We start from the raw sequence: 25,070 nt of genomic DNA on the forward strand, positions 1-25,070 counted from the left end.
CAAGACCAAGTGCCCAGAGGACACGTGGGTGGTTGCTAGCATCAAAACCACCAACACAGAAGTGAGTGGGAAAAGATTCCCTATGTCATTTGCGAGGAGGTGGGGGTGGGCTGGGAGAAGTATGTGCTTTCTTTGTACAATGGCCTCATCAACATTCATCAATCTAATACAAATACAATAGAACAATGTACAATAACTATGTACACCAATAAAACCAACCTCCACTGCTACAGATCCTTCATGTTTAAAGTCATCCTCCCCAACTGTACCACTGTATGAAGCTAATTCACTAATTTTATAGGAGAGGATTCAGGCCTGTGGAGAAAACTGGGGACCCTCGGCCGGATGTGGGGGGACAAGTTAAAATCTCTACACCAGATTTGCGTTGCCAGGCAACCTGGTCACCCTGGTCCCTGGTCGGCCCAGGGGGACCCAGCACCCCACAATATAAAGAGTGTAAATATATCTCTGGGGAAGGAAGTGGCAACACATTCCAGTATTCTTGCCTGGAAAATCTCATGGACAGAGGAGCCTGGCGGGATACAGTCCATGGGGTCGCAAAGAGCTGGACACAACTTAACAACTGAGCACACAGGAAGTTTTATTTCTTCTTTGGGTAACTATTGTTTGCACTCAAAAGAATCACAGTTTACAATTATTTTAACTTGTATTTGTATTATTTTAAAATATAGAAGTTTTTTAAATCAAACCAGTTGATTTTGTAATAATAAATGCCCACATTTTAAAACTAAAAAAAACAAGAGAGACTGTAAATATATCTAAATGGAGAATTCCACTTCTGCTTATGATCAGCTTTCCACCTGATGAACCACATATACAAGGAACCAAAAAACAAAACCAAATATTTTTGCCAATCTAGTTAAATGTGAAAAATCCAAACAATGGTCATTAATAATAATTAAACACTTATAATTAACAGGAACTTTGAATGAGCCAGGTACTAGGTACTTTAGATAACTGTTGCAACAGAACTTTGTGACAGGTTGTATTACTTCCATTTTACAGATGGAGAAACCAAGGCACAGTAGCATTAAGTCAGTCCTATGTACTGGGTTGGTATTCAAATCCAGCAGTCTATATTTGGAGGCCATGTTTTAAACCCATGCACTGAGCTACCCAAAACCTGAGCCAGGGAGATCAGCAGTTATAGGTAGGGTTCTGCAAACCCAGAGGCTATCATCTCAGATGCCTTTACACTGAGGCCTGGGGGGCTTTTTATAGACTCAACTGAATTGATACTAGCAGCTAGTGGTGACATGGATTAGTCCCCACTCTCTCGAATGTTTATGAATCACCTGGCAGAGTGAACCATGTTATTCTAAGTCCCTAGGGCAGGGAGAATGTGTGCATGTGAGTGGTAGGGGCAAGAGGGGAGGCAGTGTGGTACAGTGGTTTTGTGGTACAGTGTGGTACAGTGGAGTTGGAGCATCCTGGGCCCAAGGCCTGTATTTCTGTCACTCCGGGATGCATGAACTTGGGAATTTAAATGTCAGTGTTTCTACCTGTAAAATGGGGATCACTTCAGTTCCTGATTTTATGGGTTTAATTCATGCAAAATAATCAGAATCTATTTACATAACAATCATCATGGCTGGAGGATTAAAAAATTCCACTGACAAGAACTTTCCTTAGTCATATTCTGAGACTCTGCTCTCCACAAATGCTCTACAAGCCAAGTGCACTCAGCAGAGAACAAGCCTTCCGATGCCAACAACACATGGCGGTGAATGAGTTTCACAGTTAATACTAAGAGGCTTTCTCACTTTAATAATCTTTTCTTTGCAAAAGTTTTCCTGGTTCTTAAAAGTGTTTAATGTTTGCTAGTCAACTAAATATTGATGTTTCTAGTGGGGGAATTTCTAAAACAAACACACACATTTTTTTTTTTTAAGTTTTCTAATCAATCTGTGACAGATTTAGAATGGAATTCTCCAATCTAGGCCTCTGCCCCTGCCCTTTGATAATATGCTCCATCATATGGCTGGTTTTTGAGAACCAGTTCCCTCTTTACAGACATAGGAATTGGTGCCTGCAGGTGGTAAAGAAGGATCAATGGGACCAGACACAGGGGCTGGCCTGGCTTCTCCTATGAACTTGAGGAGGCAGTAAAACAAACTTCATGGTAAGAAAAGTGAACGTATTGTGTCGTTTTCTGTTTCTGAATAGAATCTGAACTAGGTTGTGGCCAACATATGACACCAACTTCCGAGTGTGGGAATAACAGGATTTCAAGATTCATGGCTTCTGGCAGCGTGCCTTAGGTTATATTTAGAAATCTTAAATTGCCGGGGTTTTTTTTCTTTTCCCGTTTTCTTTTCTTTCTTTCTATTTTTTTTTCCTTTCTTTTATTATTATTTAAGAAAAGATCAAGAGGAAGAGCTCGGGCCTAAAGGGTTTGAGTTTCATGACCTGAGGCTCTTAAACAGCCAGACCACCCACCCCAAGGCCAAGAATGTTAAGCGCGCGCCCCGTGCGGGTGAAACACACACTTTGGGGGGCTGTGTCGGCAAACGGCGGGCCCCTACAAGTTCTCATTCGCGTGCTCTGACGATCCAGCCAGACAAAGACCGCAAGTTCTCTGGACCAAAGATTCAGACAGCCTGAGACCGAGTCTCCTCGAATTAGGCCCACTCCCTGCCCGGGGCGCCAGAACCCGCCGCGGATGGGGCCCTCAGGGAGCTCCCCGTGTGATCCTGCCGCCCGACTCCTGCTCTGGCCCTGCACCTCTCTGCGCTGCGGCCAGACCCCGGCCCCTCCCCGGCCCCGCGGCTGCAGGCCCACGCGCCCCGCGCGCCCCCAGCCCGTCCCGCCGAGGGGCGCTGCCCGGTCCCCCGCCGGCCCCTCAGGCCCCGCCCCCGCGGCCCCCGGCAGGTCCCCGATACCCACCCGGGCCCCGCACCCGGGGCCGGATTTGCGCCGGCTCCCGGAGCCGCCTCCGCCGCCACTGCAGCCGCCGCCAGTGAGGTTTGGTGGGGCGGGGACGCGCGGCGAGGCCCGGCCCCCGGCCCGCCCCCCGGCCCAACCCGGCCCCCGGCCCAATCAGACCCGCCGCCCACCCCACCCCCGCCAGTCCCAGTCCCAACCCTGCCCCAACCGTGTTGCGGAACTGCCCCAGTCACCTTCCGCTCTCCCATCCCAGGCCCCGGCCCGGACGCCCCCTTCCTATTCCGGGCCTCGCCGCCCGCCCGGGCCTCCGGCCCCGGGACTTTGCCCCAGAGGGAAGCCCCACGCCCCCGGAGTGAAGGCAGGACCCTTGGGATGTCCCACGTGCGCGCTCGCCCTCTCTGTCCCACCCTCTGCTTTTGTTTTTCCTATTTAGAGATAGGAAGAGGACAACACCCACCAGGAAGCCACGGGGCATCCCTCTCCTGCCATGAACTCTTCGCAAGAACCCCGGGAAGGGGGTACTGAGCCCCCCAGGTCTGGAGATGGACAGGCAGGCACTAGGCGGGGGCTCGGTCCCCGAAGGTGCGGCCGGCTCCGGACCCCGTCGCGCTCCCGCCTCTTCCTGCCATCCTCAGGACACTTGGCCGTCCCATGTCCCCGGCTTCCCGGGTGCCCTGCGCGAGCCCCTGGGGCTCCAGAGTGGCCGGCAGGACACACGTTGACACGGTTGTCGCTTTATAGAAACTGAGTCAGGCGGGGTAGAGCTCGGACTTAGAGATGGAGAAGATGCGTATTTATCCTTTAATACATTTACAGAGTTAAATATTCTGTGTTTCTAGTGTACACAAATGGCACAAAGGCCTCCTGCCCCGCAAGCCCCGCACGTGGTCCTTGCCCGCCGGATGTTGACGGCGTCGCATAGCAACTGGAGATGGCGGAGCCGGACGGCGGCGCTGGCGGGTAAACGGGCCTAGGGATCTGGGGCCTCGGAGCTGTCCCCACACCTCCCCCTTCCCATAGCCCCCTAGGCACCCCTTCCCTTCCATGACCTTTTCCCCTCTCCTGTACCCCTGCCTCCCCACTCTCTGGGCCTTTCCTGACCTCCCCGGTCACCCCCACATTCCTGCACGCCCTTCTGCCTTCTCACCTCGCGTCCCTTTGTCCTCGCCCGTACCCTCCCTTTTCCCCCTTTTCTGGGCGCTCCTTTCTCTGAAACCCGGGACTTGCTCAGTCCACAGTAACCATGGCAACCACGATGCTTGGTAATCCCTGCTGCAGAGCCCTGAGAGCAGGGGTCTCTGTGCTGGATGCTGCCCAGCGAGGTCAATGAGAGGGAGACCAGCCCAACCTCACCGGGGTTGGAGGTGGCAGGTGATGGACTGGGTTCAGTATGGCCAGGCAGCCCCACCGTGAATGCCTTGAGCACACAGATAGGCTGTAGTCAGGTAAACCCAGGACCACCAGGCCTCTGCTCTCTTACACTTTGTTTAAAAGGAGAGAGACTATTTTTAAAAATTTACCTTTCACATTGGACACCGCTGTATTGTTTCTTTCTTTTTTTTAAGGTAGGTCTGCGTCTACTGACATGGAAAAGTCCAGATTACAATAGATGAAAAGACTAAATGCAAAACAGTGTATATAGTGTGGTCTCTAATTTGGTGGATGGGTGGCTTTAAATGCACAGGAAAATATTTGAAAGAAGATATCCTTGGGACTTCCCTTGTGGTCCAGTGGCTAAGGCTCTATGTTCTCAAAGCAGGGAGCCTGGGTTCGATCCCTGGTCAGGGAACTAGACCATGCCACAAGTAAGGGTTGGAATGCCACAACTAAAAAGATCCCACATGCCACAACTAAGACCTGGCACAGCCAAATAAATATCTAAAAAATAAAAAATAATACATTAAAAAAATCCTTAAATCTCTTACTATTACGTCTTGTTATCTTGAACAGGAGAGAAGTCACAGGGGATTTTCATTGCCTGTGTCACATATTGCTGTATTAGTTTAACTTTTAATTAGGAAAAAAAGCAATTTTAAGAATGTGACTTTCTTGTACTATCCAAATCACAGGGAAACTAAAAGTTTCTAGAGTATTTGTCCTTTTTGTGAAATTTTCTCTTATTTTGTTTTCTATTTTCCCCATTTTGTCACAAACACAAGTGTATTTAAAGTGACTTTCTAGCATAATCTACTTGTACTGTTCCTTAAATGTTTCAATCATTGCATTTTTCATTCATTCTTGGAGTGACTCTTGTGCCATGTGACAGGCATGGTCTAGTGCTGGTGTTAGTGACAAAGTCATGGCCATCAGCCTAGAGAGAAGGCAGACAATTAACAAGTAAATATAATAACTAGATATACAGACAGTGAGGGGGGATAAATGCCAAGAAAAAGAAAGATGTTATTTGAAACTGTTCAACTGGTTCTCCGCCACCAGGTCTCACTTGGGCGGCAAATCGCCTTCTGAAGGAGAAGAGGACCAGCATGTTGAAGGCGGCAAGGTAAAATTCCTTATGGGATGAATTAGTCTAGGCTGTATTTACTAGGAATTAGCGTTCAGATTTGTTTAAGAAAATTGCACGATGATCCTATGACCTTGCTCTGGAACAGACTCAGTTCAGTTGCAGAGAAACCTAATTTCCTTCCACCTCCTTCTGAAGTGTTGATGGCTTGTCAAGAATGCCTTGGATATCCCACACCTAGATCGCCCTGAGTTTTTCAGAGCTCATTTCCTGTAACAAAGGATGCAAAATAATTACCAAAAAAAGAAAAAACAGAGTAGATCAGCTAAACTATGAAACATAATCTCCTAGCGATGCTCAGAGTGTATAGATGCAGTTTTCCCATCAGTATAATTTCCTTATTAAGGATAAAATCTCATAAGATCCTTTACACTTTGTCTCCTGATTTTTTTTTTTTTTCCTGCTTCATAACTACAGGTATCGTCAGTGGAGAAGAGCAATGACCAGAGAAGTGAAGAAGCTGAGGGTGCTACAGAGCATTCCGAAAGGGAAATTGAAAATGATGGGGAAGTCACAGCCCAGGGGGACTATGGAGGAAGCCAAGGGGAAATGGAAATGGAAGAAGAATTTGAATTAGAAGAGGAATTAGAATCTGATTTGGAAGCCACGTCCCCTGAAGGGGAAGTCAGTTCTCTAGATCTGGCTTCCTCAGACATCAGTCTTGGGGAGGGGCCCGAAGATGAAGTTGACCGCACACCCCAGTATGAAGGAACAAGGAGGGAAATGGGTCTTGAGGACAGAGAGGCCCCCCACCCATCCAAATCCACAGGAATGGGGTTCATCACCACAAAGAGCTCCCAGCAAGTATTAGGCCTGTCTGAGCAAATGAACCAGGTGAGTAGCCTGAGGTCTATAGTGTTTTACTGCTCATGAGGCTTGTAAATCTATGTGAGGAACTCAGGGTACACTGTAAATAATTCACATGGCAATGCCTGTTAGAAATGTCTTAGCAAACTTAAGGCTCAGGAGCCACTGTCATAGTCCAAGAGTTTCTGAACCCTCCTTTGTGTTCCCAAACCCAAGGTGGAAACCTTCCACGTAAGGGCATCCAGGTGTCCAGTCTCTAGAGCAACACCGTCCAGTAAAACTCTACATGATAATGAAAAGGCTCTTTATCTGCGCTGTCCAATATGGTAACCATTAGTCACATGTGACTACAGAGCACTTAAAATGTGGCCAGGGAGATAGAGAAACTGAATTTTTAACCTTTTGAGGATTCTAATTAGTTTAAATGTATATCTCCAACAGTTATAAGTGGTTACCAGACTGGACAGTGCAGCTGTGGATAATAATTGTTATAGGCTTATTTTTACTTTTTACTTTTTAATCAAGTACACACAGAAAAACTGGAGTACCTTAAAGAAGTTTTAAGAATGTTTTTTAAAAGCATTTGATAGTAAGTTGCCTCCCAATGTTTTCATATATGTTTTCCGCAAATGACCATGTGATAATTATCAAAATCAATGTGTTACATTACCAAATACACCTCGGGCTTCCTTCACCAAGTGTCCTAGTAATGTCTTTTATAGTAGAGCTCCACTTCAGAATCGCCTGCTGCCTTCAGCTGTATGTCTCTTTAGTCTTCTCAATCTGTCCTTGACCTTGATGACCTTGACACTTTTAAAGGTCACAGGCCAGCTATTTTGTAGACGGTCCCTCAGTTTGGTTCTGCCTGGTATTTTCAGGTCTCCAGGTTTAGAATGTCATGGAAGGATGCCATGTTTTCCTGGTGTTCTATCAGGCCATGCCTCAGTTCAGCTTGTCCATTACTGATGGGCAAGCCCCCAAATGTTTGGGCTGTAACTCTCCATGCCAAGACCTTCCTCGCCAGGCCCAGGCCTGATACCTGTGTCTCACCTTGGGGACAGTCTCTGGAACCCACCTTCCTCATTTTGTCTAGACTCATCACCCCATACTGGGTCAACTCCACTGTTGGCTTTAGGTTTGATTGTTCTAGAAGGAAAGCAAGGGGTAGGGCAGGAAGAGAATACATTATATTTATTCATCATGTACTCTGGGCTGGACACTTCCATGCCCTTTACATATGTTGTCTCAGTGACAACAACCCCATAAGATGGGAACTATTATTATCCCCATTGCTCAGATTAGGAAACTGAGGAGCCAAAGAACTTCCTTACCCAGAGGCATGCAGCTATGATGGCAGTCATGCTTGCTCTGAACTGTGAAGTTCCTCCCCACCCTGTGAAAGCTAAAATAGATAACTTTGGAGAATCACATGATTCAATATTTGATGAACCATAATTAAGCGTTATGACTACAAATGACAAGTGGATATCAAAACCGCTTGTAAGATTTTAACAACTAAGCAGTGCCCTCCTTTATAAGATAGCCAGGACCAGGAATTCCAGATGGTCCAATGGTTAGAACTCTGCACTTTCAGTGCCAAGGGCCTGGGTTCAATCCCTGATTAGAGAACTAAGATCCTACAAGCCACATGGCACGCCTGAAAAAACAAACAAACATAGCCAGGAGTACCAAAGTATAGGTCACTTGCTGAGCTGTAAACCCAGTTTGCATCCTCAAGTCTAGTTTCTAGAAAACTCACCTGGGGGACTTCTCTGGTGGGCCGGTGGCTAAGACTCTGCCTTCCCAAGGCAAGGGTCCTAGGTTCAATCCCTGGTTGATTCCACATGCTGCAACTAAAGAACCCTCATGCTTCAGCTAAGACCCAGAGCAACCAAATAAATAGGTAAATAAATAATTCTTTTTAAAAAGAAGATTGGTATGAGAGAAAAAAACAGTATGGCTTGGTATCTTAATAAAACCTCTTACTTTACAAGAAAAAGAAAACTCACTGGGAAACAGTTTCCAAATTTGATCAACCAGAAGGGCAGAGACAAACTCTAAGAGCGAACCCTAAGAGCGAACCCTATTTCCCTCCTTCCAGCTCAAGTAACTTAACTGTGGTGTGGGAGCTGCTGGGTCACCCGTGTGGCCATTAAGAAAAGCCCTTTCTGGACCCCCCAGAAGTAGGCTTTGGACTCTGGGCTCCCATGAATGTCATTGTGGTTCTGGATGCCTCAGAAGTCATTTCTAGAAGCAGCATCACCTGAGGAAGAACAGCTGGAAAGAGCAGGAGCTGGGTGTTGAGACAGCCCTTGGCTGGCTAGGCGAACTTAAGCAAGGGCTTCAGCTTCCATGAGCTGCTTCCCCTGCAGGAGACAGAAACGACTGGCATCCACCTTGCAGGGTCCCATGCAGGGTCATTGTCTGCCCTTACTCATGTTCACCAGTTCAGCAGCAGCAGTAGTTATTGTCAATGATAATCATTGCAAGAGTCCCCTTTAGAGTTAAAACGGAGCCAGGTGTTTGGGAAAACATTTTCTTCTGGAAATGTCCCCAAAGTGAAACTGTTTGAAAGAAGAGAAGAAACAGCTCTCTTGGGAGACCCTGGCCGGGGCTCAGGCTTTCAGAAATGCTGTTTACCAGCCTCTGGGAGAGCAGTATTTGGGAATAAAGAAACTCACATCCAGCACATCCATGCCTCAGTGTTTACACTTTGCTACAGATCCAGACGGGCAGAGACTACTCCTAAATCCCTCATTGGGGTGGAGGTAGGTGTTTTTTGTTTTGATGATTGCAAAAGCCAAATGATATGCAAGCAATTTTCTATTGCTTTACCCACTGTGTTAAATTTTGAACACTGTAATAATCAAATTTGAATAACGCCTCAGTCCTGACTAAACCCTCAGAAATTCAGATTTGGTTGTTTTTGCTCTATACAGTCCCAGGGAGCACTCCAGCAGAAGGTCTTTCCTCTGGAGGCTGGGCATCACCTCAGACAGAGCCCAGGGAGCAGCGACACATCTCTGGGTCTTGACGAGCTGCCTCCGGGCACAGAGGAGCCCTTTGCCCCGGAGTCAGGTACTACGGGACAAGCCACTTCCCATCCCCTTCTGTGCAAGGGCTCCCACTCCTTCGCCCCCTGATACCTCGTTTCCTGTTGGGCTGAGTCTAAAGATAAAAATGTCATTAACAGAAATGGATAAGACACGTAGAACATTTGTTCTGTTTTATCTAATTTAATCCTTTCACTTACCTGGTGAGGTAGGAACTGTTCTCCATTTTACAGACCATGAGAGTCATTAAGTAACTTACCCATGTAAGTGGCAGAACCAAGCCTGGACCAAAATCCAGTGACACAGCCCTGGCCACACATCCCTCTCTGCCTTCTGGTCTCAGAGGGGAGCTCGGCCCTAAACATGTCCCTGTGGGCTGAGTTTTCCAAGGTGCTTTCAGGCACACCCCTATCTTTCCACTTGGTTCTGGTATCCCAGTGTTGAGTACATGAGAAAGCAGATTGGGTTGTTTTATATTGTATATAACCTGATGGGAAGAACTGACTCATTGGAAAAGACTCTGATGCTGGGAGAAGGGGATGACAGAGGATGAGATGGTTGGATGGCATCACTGACTCAATGGACATGAGTTTGAGCAAACTCTGGGAGATAGTGCTTAGTGATGAAACAACAGCAACAAGTATTCCATTTGATGGTGGTGTGCCGATGACCCAGCCAACAAAACCTCACCTCACCTACAAGTGACGTGCAGACAGCACTCATCTAAATGAGTTAGAAACCAAACAGGGTCTCTCTAGCCCAGGAAGGAAGAAAAGCTGAAACTGGAGCCTCACTGATTGCTTTTCAATCGTATCAGTTGTTTTCCTTAAAAAAAAAAAAAAAAAATCTATTCCATCATTAAGAAGCCCCCTTTCTGTTCAGTATTTATGTATTAAAAGGTATCCACAAAATGTGTTTGCTTCTTGTCTACCTTTAAAGTTCAAGCATTCCTACAAAATATGTTGAATTAGCTAGTAGAAAATTCCTGAGCAGAAGACCCTGTGAATAGCATTGTGGACCCTAACCCAAGGTGGTGGGGGGAGGCTTTGTCTTTCTCTTTTCCCTCATATTGCATGAGGCTGGGCATTTAGCTTTCTGATGAACTCCCCCCAGAGAAGCTCTCTTTCTAATAACTCCTCAATAACATTTGCTGTTCCCCCTTACTTGTCCCCCTAGAACCCGACATCCACCCCAGGGAGGGAGCCGCGTCCTCCTTCCTGGACAGGATTCAGCAGCTAAGCGTGGTGGAGGAAAGGGGCCTGGTGGAGACAGTGGAATCTGAGGGCAGTGATGAGGCGGAAGAAGACAGATCCCAGCTGGTGGTCTTGGACCCAGACCACGTAAGACATTCGCGGGTTTTGCTTTTGCCCCACACAGACGAAGTTGGACTTAGAGACACTGCCGCACTTGCCCTGTTCTGCCTGGAGCCTCCAGGACCCGCCTTTTGCCCAGCAAATGCTGCGCTCTGTTTCATCTGCTGCCCGAATAGTTTATCTGCAGGGTTTGGGCTGCCACCTTGTTAAGTGTATTCTCCCTTCAGGTTCATTCACTCAGACTCAGCATTTCCCAGTCACTGGAAGCCGATCTCTCTTTGTGGTGGGGGCTTCCTGAGCACTGTACGGTGCTGAGAAGCATCCCCGGGGCCTCCGCCCACCAGATGCCAGCAGCACCATCTTGGTTGTGATGGCCAGAAATGTCTCCAGGCTTTGGGTGGGGGCAAGATCACCTCCACTGAGAGCCATCGCCTGGCGTGTCCCACGGCTCTGGCAAGGGGGGAGGATGGGTCTTGACTGGCGCTAAGGTTGCAGTGGGAAATGGGGCTCAAGGTTCATTTGGTGCTGGCATCCAAGGCTCTGCTCATCACTGCCCTTCAGCTCCAGGGATTAAACCAGTACCACCACCCCAAGCTCATCCTGTCATTTTGTCAAAATATGCACTCAGGTCCTTCAGTGCCTACAGTGAGACCACAAGTGACTTCTGAAGTAAGAATCCTGGGCAGAAGTGGGGAGCACCCAGAATGAAAGTCATTTCTGTCTCCACCCCACCAAGAGCTGTGGCTAAGCCCTGGAGGGGACAGGACAGTAACTGGCTATGCTTTTCCATTGTTCTAGCCCCTGATGATAAGATTCCAGGCTGCCCTGAAGAGCTATCTTAACCGGCAGATAGAGAAACTGAGGCTGGAACTTCAAGAACTGGTGCGTACCTGTCCCACCTCCCACTCAGCTGTGCTCCCTCCTGCATCTCCATGACCCAGTTTCTCTCTCTGGTGCAGAGCGTGGCCACCAAGCAAAGCCGAGTCCAGCGGCAGGAGCTGGGGGTGAATCTTTACAGGGTCCAGCAGCACCTGGCCCGCCTGCAGATGCAGCTTGAGAAGAGTCACGACCGCCACTCCATCGCTGCGTGCACGAGGCAGCAGAAGGAGGAGGAGCTGCAGAGGGTGCGCTTGCTCTACGCCAAGACCTGTGAGACCGCCAACGAGGAGCGCAAAAAGCGTAAGGCAGCTCCGCGTCCTTGCAAGTGTCCATGGGTGTGTCCCCACATGCCACAGAGACCCCAAGAGGATCCTCACCTGCCATCGAATCCCTGAATACCTTTGCAACCTGGTGGCGTGGCCCAAGTGCCATCATGACCCCAAGGGGTGTCCCCATGTGCTGTCATGACCCTGAGCCACTGTAGGATATCATGAAAGGCAAGATATGTTCATTTCCTGGAGGCATTCCCATCCTTTTTGGGAAGGAAAGACCTGTCTTAAAATGCACCTAATTAGGCAAAGCAGCAAACACTAAAAGCCGGCAGGTTGGGTTTATGGAGGCAAAAGTGGGAGAGGCTGCTGGGCTGCTGGGGTGGAAGATAGGGTCTCCAGAAGGCAGGGAAGAGTGGGGATGGGCAGGGTTTAAACAGGTGGGGAGGTATAGGTGAGGCCAATCCAAAGTGCAGGGACCCATGATTCAGAGCCCTGCAGCCCCAGGCTGTGTGGCAGGTTAAGGGGAGCAGGTGACCCTGGAGCAGAAGAGACCACGGGGCTAGGACTAGTCACTGTTCCTACCAGAGCAAAGCCCTGCACAGAGAGAGGCAGTGGGCCACAGTGAACAGCATGGTCACAGCAGATTATTTCAGTTTTTGTGTTTTTCATGTTTCCGACTTTCTTTGTCACCTCTGTGTGACTATTATAAGGGGGGAAGTAACCTAAAAGAATTTGAAAGAAAACAAAATCATACCTGTATCTCAACTGTCAATGGAAAGAAGCATTTTGGACCCTGAGAAATGTAGGAGAGGATTCCAGACAGAGTTGGGGAAGTGCTCCCTTAGAGAGCACTCCTCCCTGATTATCACCAAATTAACAGAATCTACCAAAAAGAGAAGGCTTCGCTGGTGGCTCAGACGGTAAAGCGTCTGCCTGCAATGCGGGAGACCCAGGTTTGATTCCTGGGTCGGGAAGATCCCCTTGGAGAAGGAAATGGCAATCCACTCCAGCACTCTTGCCTGGAAAATCCCATGGACAGAGGAGCCTGATAGGCTACAGTCCATGGGGTCACGAAGAGTTGGACACAACTGAGAGACTTCACTTCACCAAAAAGAGACGAGCAGGGCACTCACACAAGAACAGTGGAGCCACATCCTCCAGTTATAACAGAAGTTAGACCAGTTTGAAAGAGGACACAGGTCCCCTGCTCCCTCCACACAGGAGCAGTCAGTGTCCACCAGCACCCCTCATCAGAGGCTCAAGGCGCAGATGGGCTTCTGGAGAGATCCAGTTGTCTTTATGGACACTGTGTCCTTTCTGGAGGTCACCAGGGAGCAGGAGCAGAGCTTGTTCCACCAAGCAAGAACCCACCTCACAGCACCATTTCTCCCTTCTTTGAACTAAAGAATTTGGGTGATGGTCCCAGCCCTGCTCACCAGGTACTGCCACTGCCCTGTCCTGTAGGTGAAACATGGGCCTTTGCCTCTGGACAGTGTCTACGGTTGCCCACCTTACCTGGGAGGGAGGTGAAACCCACCAGTCAGTAACCTTCACACCCAAGTGTGAGTCCACAGCAGCAATCCCCAGACAGGAGAGCAGACCTCTCCACAGACAAGCATCGGGTTCTGAAACTGAGCATGTGCCAACTGGTGTTTGACGTGAGACTTTAGAAGCTATCTCACCAGACAAATGAAAACCAACTATTAGAGAAAAGGATACTCAGAATTAAAAAATAGAATCATCATCCCCCCTCCCCAAAAAAGTACAAAATAGATAAATCAGCACTGCTGAAAATTGAGCAACTGAGTTTGTATACTGAAAGTCCAGTGTGAGGAATTCTAACCAGAATTAAGAGCAAAAACTCAAAGTGATGGACATTCTGAGAAAGAGATAAAAGACATGGATGTAGGTCTGGTAAAGTCAGCATCCATAACATAGAAATTCCAGGAGATTAGGGGCATTAACCAATGACATCAGAGGAAAACATTTGCATGAGTTCAAGAAAGATGAATTTTCAGGTGTAAAGACTCATGTAGGGCCAGGTGGGTGGAAGAAAAAATAAACATGCCCAGACATAGTTGGTGAAATTTTTAAATTCCAAAGGTAAAGGGAGGGAAATGCCATAGGATTACAGACAGGACAAAACCAGACATTCCCTATGTTATTCAACCCTCCAGAGGGTGGAAATTTTGGGAATTCTTCCCAGGCTTGTTTTATAATTCTCAGTATAATCCTTACTGGAAAAAGCTTCAAGTGTACAAAAACATAGTGATCCTACTTACATGATATGAAAATCCTAAATAAAATATTAGCAAATATTAAACTTGTGCTCAGCAACAAAAGATTAAGTTTAGCAATATATGAAAAGAAAAAAATAGCTCCTAGTGAAGAAGGGCTTAATTCTGGAATAATTTGAAACTAAAAAATCTACTGATTCATTGCACTTTTTTCTTAAAGGAGAGAGAACAAAAAGATTTTCTGGGTGGATGCCCAGTGGATGTTTGAATAAAACTCATTATTCATCCTAAACTAGGGTAGAAGGAAATTTCTTTGTGTTTATCAGCAACTGATAAGACAGTTTTACTCAGTGGAAAGCCCTGGAGTGATCATAGCTAAGGTAAGGAATGAGATGAGGATACACTGTTTTGGACGTTCCAGCTATGAAAGAAAACAGGAAATATAAACAAAGTATAGATTCTGGATATGATGTCATTAGACTCATTCTCCACCAATGGTATGATTGTTTACCTAGAAGATTCAAGATTACTGTTGAAAAAGAAGCAAATAAAAGTAATAAGAAATCTATAAAGTAACTGAATACCAGAGTTATAATTTTCTTTTCTACCAGTCATATCCAATTATGAATTATTAATGTAATTGTAAAAATCTCATCCATGATAGCTATAACAGCCATAAAATACTTAGGAATAAGTCTAATAAGAAGCGAGTGAACCGGTCCAGTGTTAAGAATCCATCTGTCCAGGCAGGAGGCATGGGTTAGATCCCTGGCCCTGGAAGATCCCACATGCATTGGGGCAACTAAGCCTGTGCCACAGTGACTGAGCCCACACGCCCTGAAGCCCGTGCTCTGCAATAAGAGAAGCCATCACAATGAGAAACCCATACACCGCAACTAGAAAAGGCCCACACACAGCAAGGAAGACCCAGCGTAGCCAAATAAATAAATAAAAGGAAGCAAGCAAACCTGTCTGAAGAAAAACAAAAACTTTACTAAAGGATATAAAACATTTAAATAAATGCAACAGTCATGTAATGGGATGGGCAGATGCACAATATATAAATGTTATTTCTCTAAATTAATAAGCAGTTCACTGCAAGTCCAGTTAAAATCCACAATGGGATGTTTGGGTGAGCTTGAATTTATTTAAAATAGTTATTTATTATTTTTGAGGAGTAATAATACGAACTTGAAGCTCTCTGGAGTCTCCCTCTGGCCCAGTTCAGCCCCCTCTGCAGAGTCACAATGGTATTATTGATTCTTGTGTATTCTTTTAAAGATATTTTTGTATATAAAAGCAAAGTTATAAAGGTGTGGTATTTTTTTCTATTTTTTTTACACAAGTAGCTGTATACTATGCCCACCACTCTGTTCCTTGCTTTTTCCTCCTTATCAATGCTTGCTAGAAATTATTCCAGAGCAATACCTTAAAAACTCTCCATTCTCAACAAATTGATTTTCAAGATCACTTGGAACACTAAATGCGTAAGAATATCCAAAAAAATTTGAAAAAGAAGGGTAATGAGGGAATATTGTCCCAACAGGTATCAAAGCACTGTATCAATCTACAGCAATAGAAACAAAATGGCTCAAGGGGAAAAAATGGGCAAATAGATCAATGGTGCAGAGTAGGGAGTTCCAGGAAGTTTATTCTGGAATCTATTTATTGCAAATTGAATGTACAGATTGCACTTTAAAATCACTAAGTATTTTCGCTCATTTGACCATCCAAAAAGGAACACTTAGACTCCTATTTCATGCTAAGCAAAGCCTGTTGACCCTGCATATCTTTCCAACTTCCTTTTCTGACACCAGGTCAAGAAAACTCTGCTTCTAGAGGGCTCACCTGCTGAGGTCAGGCCCGTCTGATAATTACCCTTTTTGCCACAAAACACAACCTGATCTCAGGAATGACACCAGGGGCAGAGCTCATGGGGGCTTTTCAAAACTCTGTCCAGCCTGTCTTATTACATGAAGGGCCCTTCAAAGCCTAATAGGTAAAAGACTACTATCCTGCTATAGAAGAAGGGGTGATGGTATGAGCAGGCAAGTCAAAAAGGAAAAGGACAGCTGGTCTTCATACTGTGAAAACAGACTTGATTTCACTAATGTTGAAATAATACAAATTAAAAAGAATATTTGAGGACTTCCCTGATGGTCTAGCGGTAAAGAATCTGCCTGTCAATGCAGGGGACATGGGTTCTATCCCTGGTCTGCAGATGCCACATGCCGTGGGGCAACTTAGTCCCTGAGCCACAACGACTGACCCCGCAGGCCCTAGAGCCCATGCTCCGCTACAGAGAAGCCACACTGCAATGAGAAGCCCGAGCACCGCAGCTAGAACGCAGCCCCCGCTCACTGCAACTAGAGAAAGCCTGCTTGCAGCAACGGAGACCCAGTGCAGGCAAAGATAAAATAAATGAATAAAAATTTTTTTAAACAAAAAAAATTTGAAGTATTGGCTCTCAGTCACTCAGCCAGGAAAGAAGTAAAGAGGGGGAAGAAGTGAGTGCCCTGGAGGAAGGGTGGGCAAGCTCCCTGATTCAGGTAGGGTGGGTTATTCAGCGCTGTCTGCCATAGCGAAGGGCCATAGGCTGGGCAACTCGAACAGTAGAAGTTTGCTTTCTTGTAATTCTGGAGGCCAGATGTACAAGATCAAGGTGTTGGCAGGGTGGTTCTACCTGAGGCCAATCTCCTGGGCTTGTGGACAGTCATCATCCCCCTGTGTCCACACAGGGGCTCATCCACTGTGTGTCTGTGTCCTAACCTCCTCTTCTCCTAAAGACACCAGTCGTTGGGCCCACCCTAGTGACCTCATTTTACCGTAATGACCTCTTTAAAGACCCTCTCCCCAGATACACTCCTACAGTCCACCCAGCAACCACTCTTTATACAAAACTCCCCCCTCTTTTCCCTGTACCCTCTCTGTTCCTCTCCCCTATAATTCTTATCTGCATGGGACCGAAAGAATTCTCTAGTGTTAGAGTTTTTAAATCATCTTGGAAGTTAAAAAAAATGTGTTTGTCAAGTTTAAGTCCATCCTTAAGAAACACCTGACTCTAATATGATATTCACCCAGCAGCCTTTCGATCTATAAATCGATTTTCTGTTTGGATCTACGCACTGAATAAGGAACGCTCTACACCAGTGAACAGTTACTTACTGGTGGAAGTCTATCTCCCTAAATAAGCTGATGTTCTAGCTTATAAATCCATCTCATGAGAGTTTTGTTACAAGGAACCCATACTTCAGTGGTGCTCAGCCCACCCTTCAGGCTGGTTTTTCTCCCAGGGGATTTAGGACCGAACCTGACGTTGCCAACTCCATGTGGTAAGAAATCTGTAAAATTTACACAAGGCCTCATAACCTTGACACTGTTTCAGAATATCCTTGGACATGAAGAATCGCTAACATGTGCTGGGAGTTGGAGGGCGTGTTGCAATTAATAGGCATCAGTTCAGTTCAGTCGCTCAGTTATGTTCGACTCTTTGCGACCTCATGGACTGCAGCACGCCAGGCCTCCCTGTCCATCACCAACTCCTGGAGTTTACTCAAACTAATGTCCATTGAGTCGGTGATAGCATCCAGCCATCTCATCCTCTGTGTCATCCCCTTCTCCTTTTGCCTTCAATCTTTCCCAGCATCAAGGTCTTTTCCAATGAGTCAGTTCTTTGCATCAGGTGGCCAAAGTATTGGAGTTTCAGCTTCAACATCAGTCCTTCAATGAATATTCAGGACTGACTTCCTTTAGAATGGACTGGTTGGATCTCCTTGCAGTCCAAGGAACTCTCAAGAGTCTTCTCCAACACCACAGTTCAAAAGCATCAATTCTTCGGCGCTCAGCTTTCTTTATAGTCTAACTCTCACATCCATACACGACTACTGGAAAAACCATAGCCTTGACTAGACGGACCTTTGTTGGCAAAGTAATGTCTCTGCTTTTTAATATGCTGTCTAGGTTGGTCATATATTCTGTCTCTCCACCTATTAATAGACTGTAAGGTCTTTGATGGCATGGTCCGGGTCTTTGTAGTTTTAAGGCTGTTTCTCAGGCCCATCCCACAGTGGGGGGAGGGGCGCTGCGTCCGCGTTGGTCTGTATGCGATGCTGGAACACCCTCCCCCTCTCTTCCCAGTGGCAGCTCTGCAAACCGAGATGGAGACCCTGGCTCTGCATCTCTTCTACATGCAGAACATAGACCAGGACGTGCGTGACGACATCCAAGTGATGAAACAAGTCGTGAAGAAGTCAGAAGCCCAGCGCATGCGGGCCGAGCTGGAGAAGAAACAGCAGGTATTCTGCAAAGACGATGCCCACGTAACGATGGCTACCCCTTGGATTTCCCAATCAGCCTTGCCCCTGTTTGAATACCGCAGCCCTGGGTGAGCCGTGTCCAGCCTGGGATCCCTGACATGGGTCTGGGTTGGTGGGGACCAACCATGCGTCTTATCTCTTATCGTCTCACCATACATCTTATCCCTGCCCTTCTAGGACCTGCACGTGGACCAGCTGACCACCCGAGCCAACCAGCTGGAAGAACAAACCTCTCTGTTTGAGGCCCAGTACCACGCACAGGCTAAAGACACTCAGATGCTCAGGAAAGCAGTGAGTGAGGTAAGCATCACCCACACCATCTGGCAGTGCCCGGGAAGTGCCTGCATGCCTGCTGAGAGACTGACTGAGCCCTCAGTTAGCTGGCCCACCCTCTGCACATCTGTCTGTCCTCATAAGCATCTCAGAGCACCTGACTGACCCACGGTGATGATACCAGCTGACTGATGGCCGATATTCTTACTCTCACCGTAGCAGTGATAGACTAGAAGATGTCCCAGGAGCTGGGACATTCCGTCCTGCTTGCTGGAACATCCTTAGCAAGCTTCTTAGCAACAGCAGACCTCTTTCAAGGAGAGCTGAAGTTTCCCTAACCATTCTCAGCCTGGACTGCTGGCACACCTGGGCAGTGCCCACATCTCCATTCCATAGCAAGTAAGAGAGAGCCCAGGCTCAATGCAACGCCAAGTTCAGTGACTGGCACTGGAAACCAAAATTGCTGTCACTTTTTAATCTGTGAATCACCATCTATTTCATACGTGCAGGGACGGCATGAAAGAAACAACACACTTTCACTGAAGGAAAGACAAATGGGTGGGCTCGAACAAACAAACAAACATATGTGGGTCCACATGGGAAAGTGCCCAGTTCTCACCAACCCATGAGTATACTTAATCTAGAATGAATGCCCATCAGAATCTCGGCAGAGGGAAGCTCTTTAGTTAACAAAGCAATTCTTAAGTTTACCTAAAATATAAATTCAGAGGACTAGCAGAGAATTGTCCAGGGAGGAAAGTTCATGAAGGCTGTTTGCCCAGAAATGACAGGTTTCCTGAGACATGAGACTTTCTGGGCTAACACCAGGGGAGGCCAGGACAAACCAGGATGGTGGATACCCCCCTAACATTAAATGCTATGAAGCCCAAGTGGCTAAAATAATGATTTACTGGAGTCAGGGACAGACAGGTAGGCTGTGGGAGCCTGTGAGAGAGCCCAGATTCAAGGAAACGTTTGAATAGAAATTTCATGGATTGTAAATTAATGGAGAGCAAGTGAGTTATGCGCCCAGTGGTATTGGGACATTTGGTTAATCATTTGGGGGGAAAAATCACATCTTTTCCTCATACCACACGCTAAAACAAATTCCACATGGGATCAACTATTGAAATGAGGGAAGCTATACCAGAAGAAAGAAAAAGAAATATCTGTAGAGTCCTGGGTTGGAGAGGGCTTTCTAAGCATAATACCAGTAAGTTTGGTGGTGTAAAGAGATTTTGAAAATCAATCCAGAATCTGCCACGCACGATCACACACACACACACACACACACACACACACACACGACACTGTCGTTTTTCTTCCATTGCGTCTTTCTGTGTCCCCCACCGCTCCCTGCTGGCTGTGTCCTGCCAGGACAGGGCCATCCCACGTTTGTTCCTCCTGCCTTTCTGCACCCAGAACCAGGGGGCGGGGGGGGGAGGTGGGGGCCATGGCAGGTGCACCACAGACACTGATGACAGACAAGGGCAGGACAGGGGTTCTCCCAACCAAGTTGGCGAAGATGAGCAAGGCAAGGGAAGCAGGGCTTCTACACCGATAGTGGGGGTGTAGCGTGCCTTCATCAGGATCTTTATTCAAGGACAATATTGCACCACGTGTCATGGGCACCCACCCCGTCCCCTAGCACACTCTCCCAAAATATCACTGTTCAGCCTTCATTCCAGGGAAAATGGGCATGCAAATTAACTTTTTGTACATTAAATACTCAGTGAACAAAATGAATAGAGAGTCCCTGGGGCACAGTGCTGTGTGTGATAGCAAAGAAAGTCCCAAGAAGAGGACGTTGGTTAAACAAATTATGATATATCCATACAGTAGAGGACTACCAATAAAATATTTGCTGACATGGAAACCCATTCACAATATGCTACTTTTAAATACTAAGTTATAAAACAATAATAGAATGTGATTGCACACACACAACATACACACACATCAGGGTGATAGAAATGGTAAACTTTAAATAATGGGATGATTTTTATTTTCTTTTTGCTTATTTACATATTTTAATTTGCATAGAATGAACACGTTTTTTTAATGCGGACTGTGTTTAAAACTGCTGCTGCTGCTAAGTCACTTCAGTCGTGTCCGACTAAAAACTGAATTCAGCTAATCTTTACCTCTCAGCCTGTACCTTGGTCAACAAGCCCTTGTCTGGCAGATTGGGGAGCTCCGTGGGAGGGCACCTGCCCCTGGCTGACCGTCCCCACTCAGCCCAGCCTGGGGAGGAGCCCAGCAGTTTTGGCACCTTCTGCCTCAGCCGGGTACTGTTGGTGCACAAGCTGGTCCATGGCACAGAGCGGCCTTCTCAGTTAATAACTTACCCAGATCCAGAAATGTCTCAACAGTCATGGTATAATTAACTCACACCACTTTATGCTCTATAATGGTAATGAATAGATGATTTATTAAAGCCCTGACGACAGGAGTGGGATTCCCCAGTGTAATGCTTCCTTTCACATCCAGCTCTGCCCTCTTATCATCCCTGTGAGTGTTCGAGGCCGCTCTGACCTCCAGTGTCTGCCATGCACGTCCTGCAAGAGCAGAGGCTGACCAGACTCAGCATCTCCACTAGATGCTCGTGGCCCAAAGAGGGCCCCACCCGAGCCCTCACTCCATGCCCCTTCCAAGAATCAGCACGAGGCCAGACTGCTAGGAGTGCAGTGATTCCCCTTGAGTGACACATAAGGACATTCACGAGACCCAGCACTTGGGGTCGAGCTGAGTGTGCTGGGCCTCCAGGCACCATCCCACCTGATCTGATGGCCCCAGCATGTGGGTACTGTTATTGTTCCCGTGTCACGGCTGGGGCTCAAGGCTCAGGCAAGTGCTGGATGGGCCTTTTGAGCCGTGTTTAATTTCACGTGTGTCCTTCTGTTGCTGAGAGTAGCCTCAGCAACTATATAAACAAAAGCTAGGGTCACAGAGAAGGAAGGCGATTTGGGAAGCTTGGGGCTCTCCGATGTCCTTTTGGGGGATCTGAGCTTAATGACGTGAGACCAACGTTCACGTAACCTTGACTGTCCACTGCAGGCCTGCACGGAAATAGAGGCCATCAGCATGGAGAAGAAGCACATCCTGCAGCAGTGGGCCACCAGCCTGGTGGGCATGAAACATCGCGACGAGGCTCATAGGACCATCCAGGAGGCGCTCAGGTGCGGGCGGCCCTGCTGGTTGCCACAGAGGCGGGCCAGGCGTCTCAGGGCCACAGGCAGGGCCCTGGATGGAGCGGTGGGAGAACTCGTGACATGTGGGAACTCGGAGACAGGTGCAAAGTGGACTCCACTCCCGCCTCCTCCCAGGCGAGCACGGAGCGCCCATCCCCGGCTCTCCTGGGACAAAGGGGTGCACCTGCAGCCCTGCGGCCCCAATTTCCGTTCTTGAAACCCCCCGTTATTGTTCACCCAGATTTCAGTGTTTCTTAAATCCTTTCAAACTTTCTGTGGCACCAGGAGCTGCAAAGCTTTCATGCTCAGATTTCCTGGGAGGATTAAGGAGAAGCAGTGAGAGAGAGAGGGAAAGAAAAAGGGGTATTTATCCTGGAGAGATAAAGGTGTCCCTTTGATTTGCAGTTTCACCACCTGTGTGCAGAAACTTCACCCTTCCTCTATTGTTCTGCCGAGGGCTGAGTTCCAACCAAAATCCCGCTTTAATCTCCCCGAAAAGGGAAGGAAGAGGCCCCGCCTGGCATTCCCCTCTCACTTCTAGCGAGGGCTGGACGTGCACCCTGGGTGGGGTGGTGGAGCCTGGGGGTTCTACCATTGCCTTAGTTCCCCTAACCAACAGGATGCTTGGGGCCCAGGTGTGGAAGCAGGTCCTAGAGGGAACGCATCGTAGCTCAACTCAGCCCTCAGCGTGCAGCCTGGCAGTGAGCTGTGCCCAGGAGAGGCCTGCTGACCATGGGGAGGAAGGATTGGGTTGCTTTGCCAGTCCCATGGCATGGCGTCTGGTAGCCCAACATCTAGGAGAGACGTTCCTTCTCAGTCTTGTGATTAAGAAAAACAAAAATGGAGGCATATACCTATGACTGTTTTTAAAACAAGCCACATTTATGTGGGTAATGCTGGACTAAAAATACTCATTTTCTTCACTTCCCTGAGTCGATGATAGAAAGACAAAGGGAGGCCTTCCCTGGTGGTCCAGTGGTTAAGAATCCTCCTCCCAGTGCGGGGGACACGGGTTCAATCTCTGCTCTGGGCAGATCCCACGTGCCTCAGGGCAGCTAAGCCCATGTGCCACAACTATTTAGCGGGTGCTCTAGAGCCCACAAGCCACACCTACTGATGCCCGTGTGACCTAGAGCCCGTGCTCCGCAACAAGAGAAGCCACCCCAATGAGAAGCCCATGTGCTGCAGCAAAGAGTAGTCCCCACTCTCCGCAACTAGAGAAAACCCACTCAGCAACAAAGTTCTGGCACAGCCAAAATGAAATGAATACATGTTTAAAATCTGAAATAAATAAATAAATTAAAAAAAAAAAGAAAGCCAAAGGGAGAATCATAGAATTATCCAGGCAAAGTCTGGCTAAAAATCTGCCTTCCCATTGAACACGCAGGGAGGGACCAGGCTGTCTCAGGGCTGTGGGCTTGGGCTGCCCCCTGCCCGGCGCCCCCCAGGGCTGCTGGTCTGCCTGCTTCTACTGTGTCTGTCCACTGAGAGTTGTCCCATGTTTGGTGAGCAGAGGCCTTAGCTAGTGAGCAGTTGCCTTAGCTAGTGAGCAGTTTTTGCCTCTTACCTAACACTGACCTTGAGTAAGGTCAAGGCTGAGAGTCTCATGGCTTGTGGACTCCCCCACACAGGGACCTCCAGAGTTCAGGGGGACACCCTGCGCTTAGGCCAGCACTCTGTGTCTCTAGGACTAACCTGGATGTCCCCCTACAATCCTCCTCCTGACCTTGTCCCCTCCACTCCCACCGGCTGTTCCTACCTGTCCTCTGAGGCATGGCTTGACGGTTACTCCTTTTCTTTTTTCTTGTTTTGAAATTCAGTATTTTGAATAGATAACACAGTGACTTGGTCTAAACTATGTAGACTCATATTCATTGAGGTGAATACGCCCGTGTCCTCCATGACCTGCTGCCCCTTTCCACACACACACTCCTCCTGGTTTCCTGGGTCTCCATCCCTAGGTCATCCACAATAGCAAAAGAAACTACTCAAATTCACCTTCTTCACTTTCCCTTTTGTGCTGTGTTCTGTGCCTTGCTCTTTTCATTCTGCTGGGTGTCCTGGAGATCTTCCAAAACATACTGGTTGTTTGTCCCTTCTTTTCCTGCCACATACCCTCTGATGGACTCAAGGTTATCTACATGCCTTTCCCGTCACAGTGTTGCTGTACAGAGTCACATCCAGGGCTATTATAGTCTATATCATTCTGTATAATTATGTTCCCTATCAAGCCGGGAAGTTCTGGATTCCGGGGCACGCACTCAGCAGGCTGGACAGAGATTTCCCAGGAGGGCTGAGACGATAACACCTCCCCCAGCAGTGTTCCAAAGTCCCCTCCCTGACAACGGAGCACATGTTGGACTGTGCTGATCTCATTGATGAGAAAAATGACATCATGTGTTTATAACAGGCACCCATTGAATGTTCATTTTAGCAACGCACACCTCCCCTAACAACAAGTCATAGGGCACTAGTTCTGCCTCAGCTGGCCTTCCTGCGACCCCAGATACGTCAGCCATGGAGCAGGGAGGCCTCCTTTCAAACCTGTTGACCGCACAGGACGCTAAGAGAATTGTGAACTGTGATTGCTGCGCTACATCCAGATAGGTGTGAAGGAGGGAATCTGAGACTGTTTAACCAAAGTCAAGGTGTTGCAAAAACAGAACATTGCATCACTTGGGACTTCCAGGCCAGTTCAGCAGCTGAACTAAAGTACCAAATACCAGCTCGTAGTGTGTAGACCATTTTAGAAAATGAACAAAAACAGTGATTTCCTGGCTGATGGTCCAGACGATGGACATGAAACTAGACACCCCCCTGCCCCCGACCCTCCTGGGAGCTGTCTGGGCGCTGAGGACGTGCCTTAGCTGTGGGAGAAGAAAGGGAGGTGGAAGGTGGTGTGGGACTTGGAGGCAGGGACTGCCTCCTCAGCGCCGGCTGGCCTCCGTCAGGCCCGGGGTCTGGCAGGTGGTACCCCACCACCGCCGACGTCCCCCAAGCCCAGGGAGGCCTGCAGCTCTGGACACCTGGGGCTGCCACAGGCACAGAGAGCAGCTGGTTAACACAGGGCAGACACAGGACATGGGCAAGGCCCTTGGGGTTGCCCTCATGACACACCGTGTCACATCCCCCCTTCCCACTTGGGGAGGCCAAGTGGCCCTCGCTCCCTGGGACTCGTGGACATGTCGTGTCAATTAGGACCCAGCGGGTGACCTGAGATCACATGGGTCTCCGCTACAGCAAGACGTGAAAGACAAGATTCCCACCAACTCTTTACCATTAGTGGCAAAGTCCCATCAGG

The 25,070-nt window shown here is 47.9% G+C and overlaps 2 protein-coding genes across 6 annotated transcripts in view; one reads left to right on the plus strand and one right to left on the minus strand.

Annotated features, from left to right (window-relative positions):
• Nucleotides 1–2,985, minus strand: part of TBC1D16 (TBC1 domain family member 16) — an 86,336-nt gene extending 83,351 nt beyond the window's left edge. For 4 of the 5 annotated variants that reach the window (XM_055575302.1, XM_055575303.1, XM_055575300.1 and 1 more), the window contains exon 1: nt 2,908–2,985. The gene's annotated coding sequence lies outside the window, so the exon portion shown is untranslated. The remainder of the gene's footprint in view (nt 1–2,907) is intronic. The other variant, XM_055575301.1, reaches the window with a different exon arrangement.
• A 624-nt stretch (nt 2,986–3,609) lies between these two features.
• The window catches only part of CCDC40 (coiled-coil domain 40 molecular ruler complex subunit), a 44,580-nt gene continuing 23,119 nt past the window's right edge, over nt 3,610–25,070 (plus strand). The window contains exons 1-10 of the mRNA XM_055575305.1: nt 3,610–3,867; nt 5,344–5,407; nt 5,846–6,262; nt 9,175–9,313; nt 10,465–10,628; nt 11,400–11,485; nt 11,563–11,780; nt 18,127–18,284; nt 18,483–18,605; nt 21,636–21,757. Coding sequence (XP_055431280.1) covers nt 3,839–3,867; nt 5,344–5,407; nt 5,846–6,262; nt 9,175–9,313; nt 10,465–10,628; nt 11,400–11,485; nt 11,563–11,780; nt 18,127–18,284; nt 18,483–18,605; nt 21,636–21,757 — 1,520 coding nt within the window. The 5' untranslated portion in view covers nt 3,610–3,838. The remainder of the gene's footprint in view (nt 3,868–5,343; nt 5,408–5,845; nt 6,263–9,174; nt 9,314–10,464; nt 10,629–11,399; nt 11,486–11,562; nt 11,781–18,126; nt 18,285–18,482; nt 18,606–21,635; nt 21,758–25,070) is intronic.

This window comes from Bubalus kerabau, chromosome 4 (assembly GCF_029407905.1).
Source record: "Bubalus kerabau isolate K-KA32 ecotype Philippines breed swamp buffalo chromosome 4, PCC_UOA_SB_1v2, whole genome shotgun sequence".
Taxonomy (NCBI): Eukaryota; Metazoa; Chordata; class Mammalia; order Artiodactyla; family Bovidae; genus Bubalus; species Bubalus kerabau.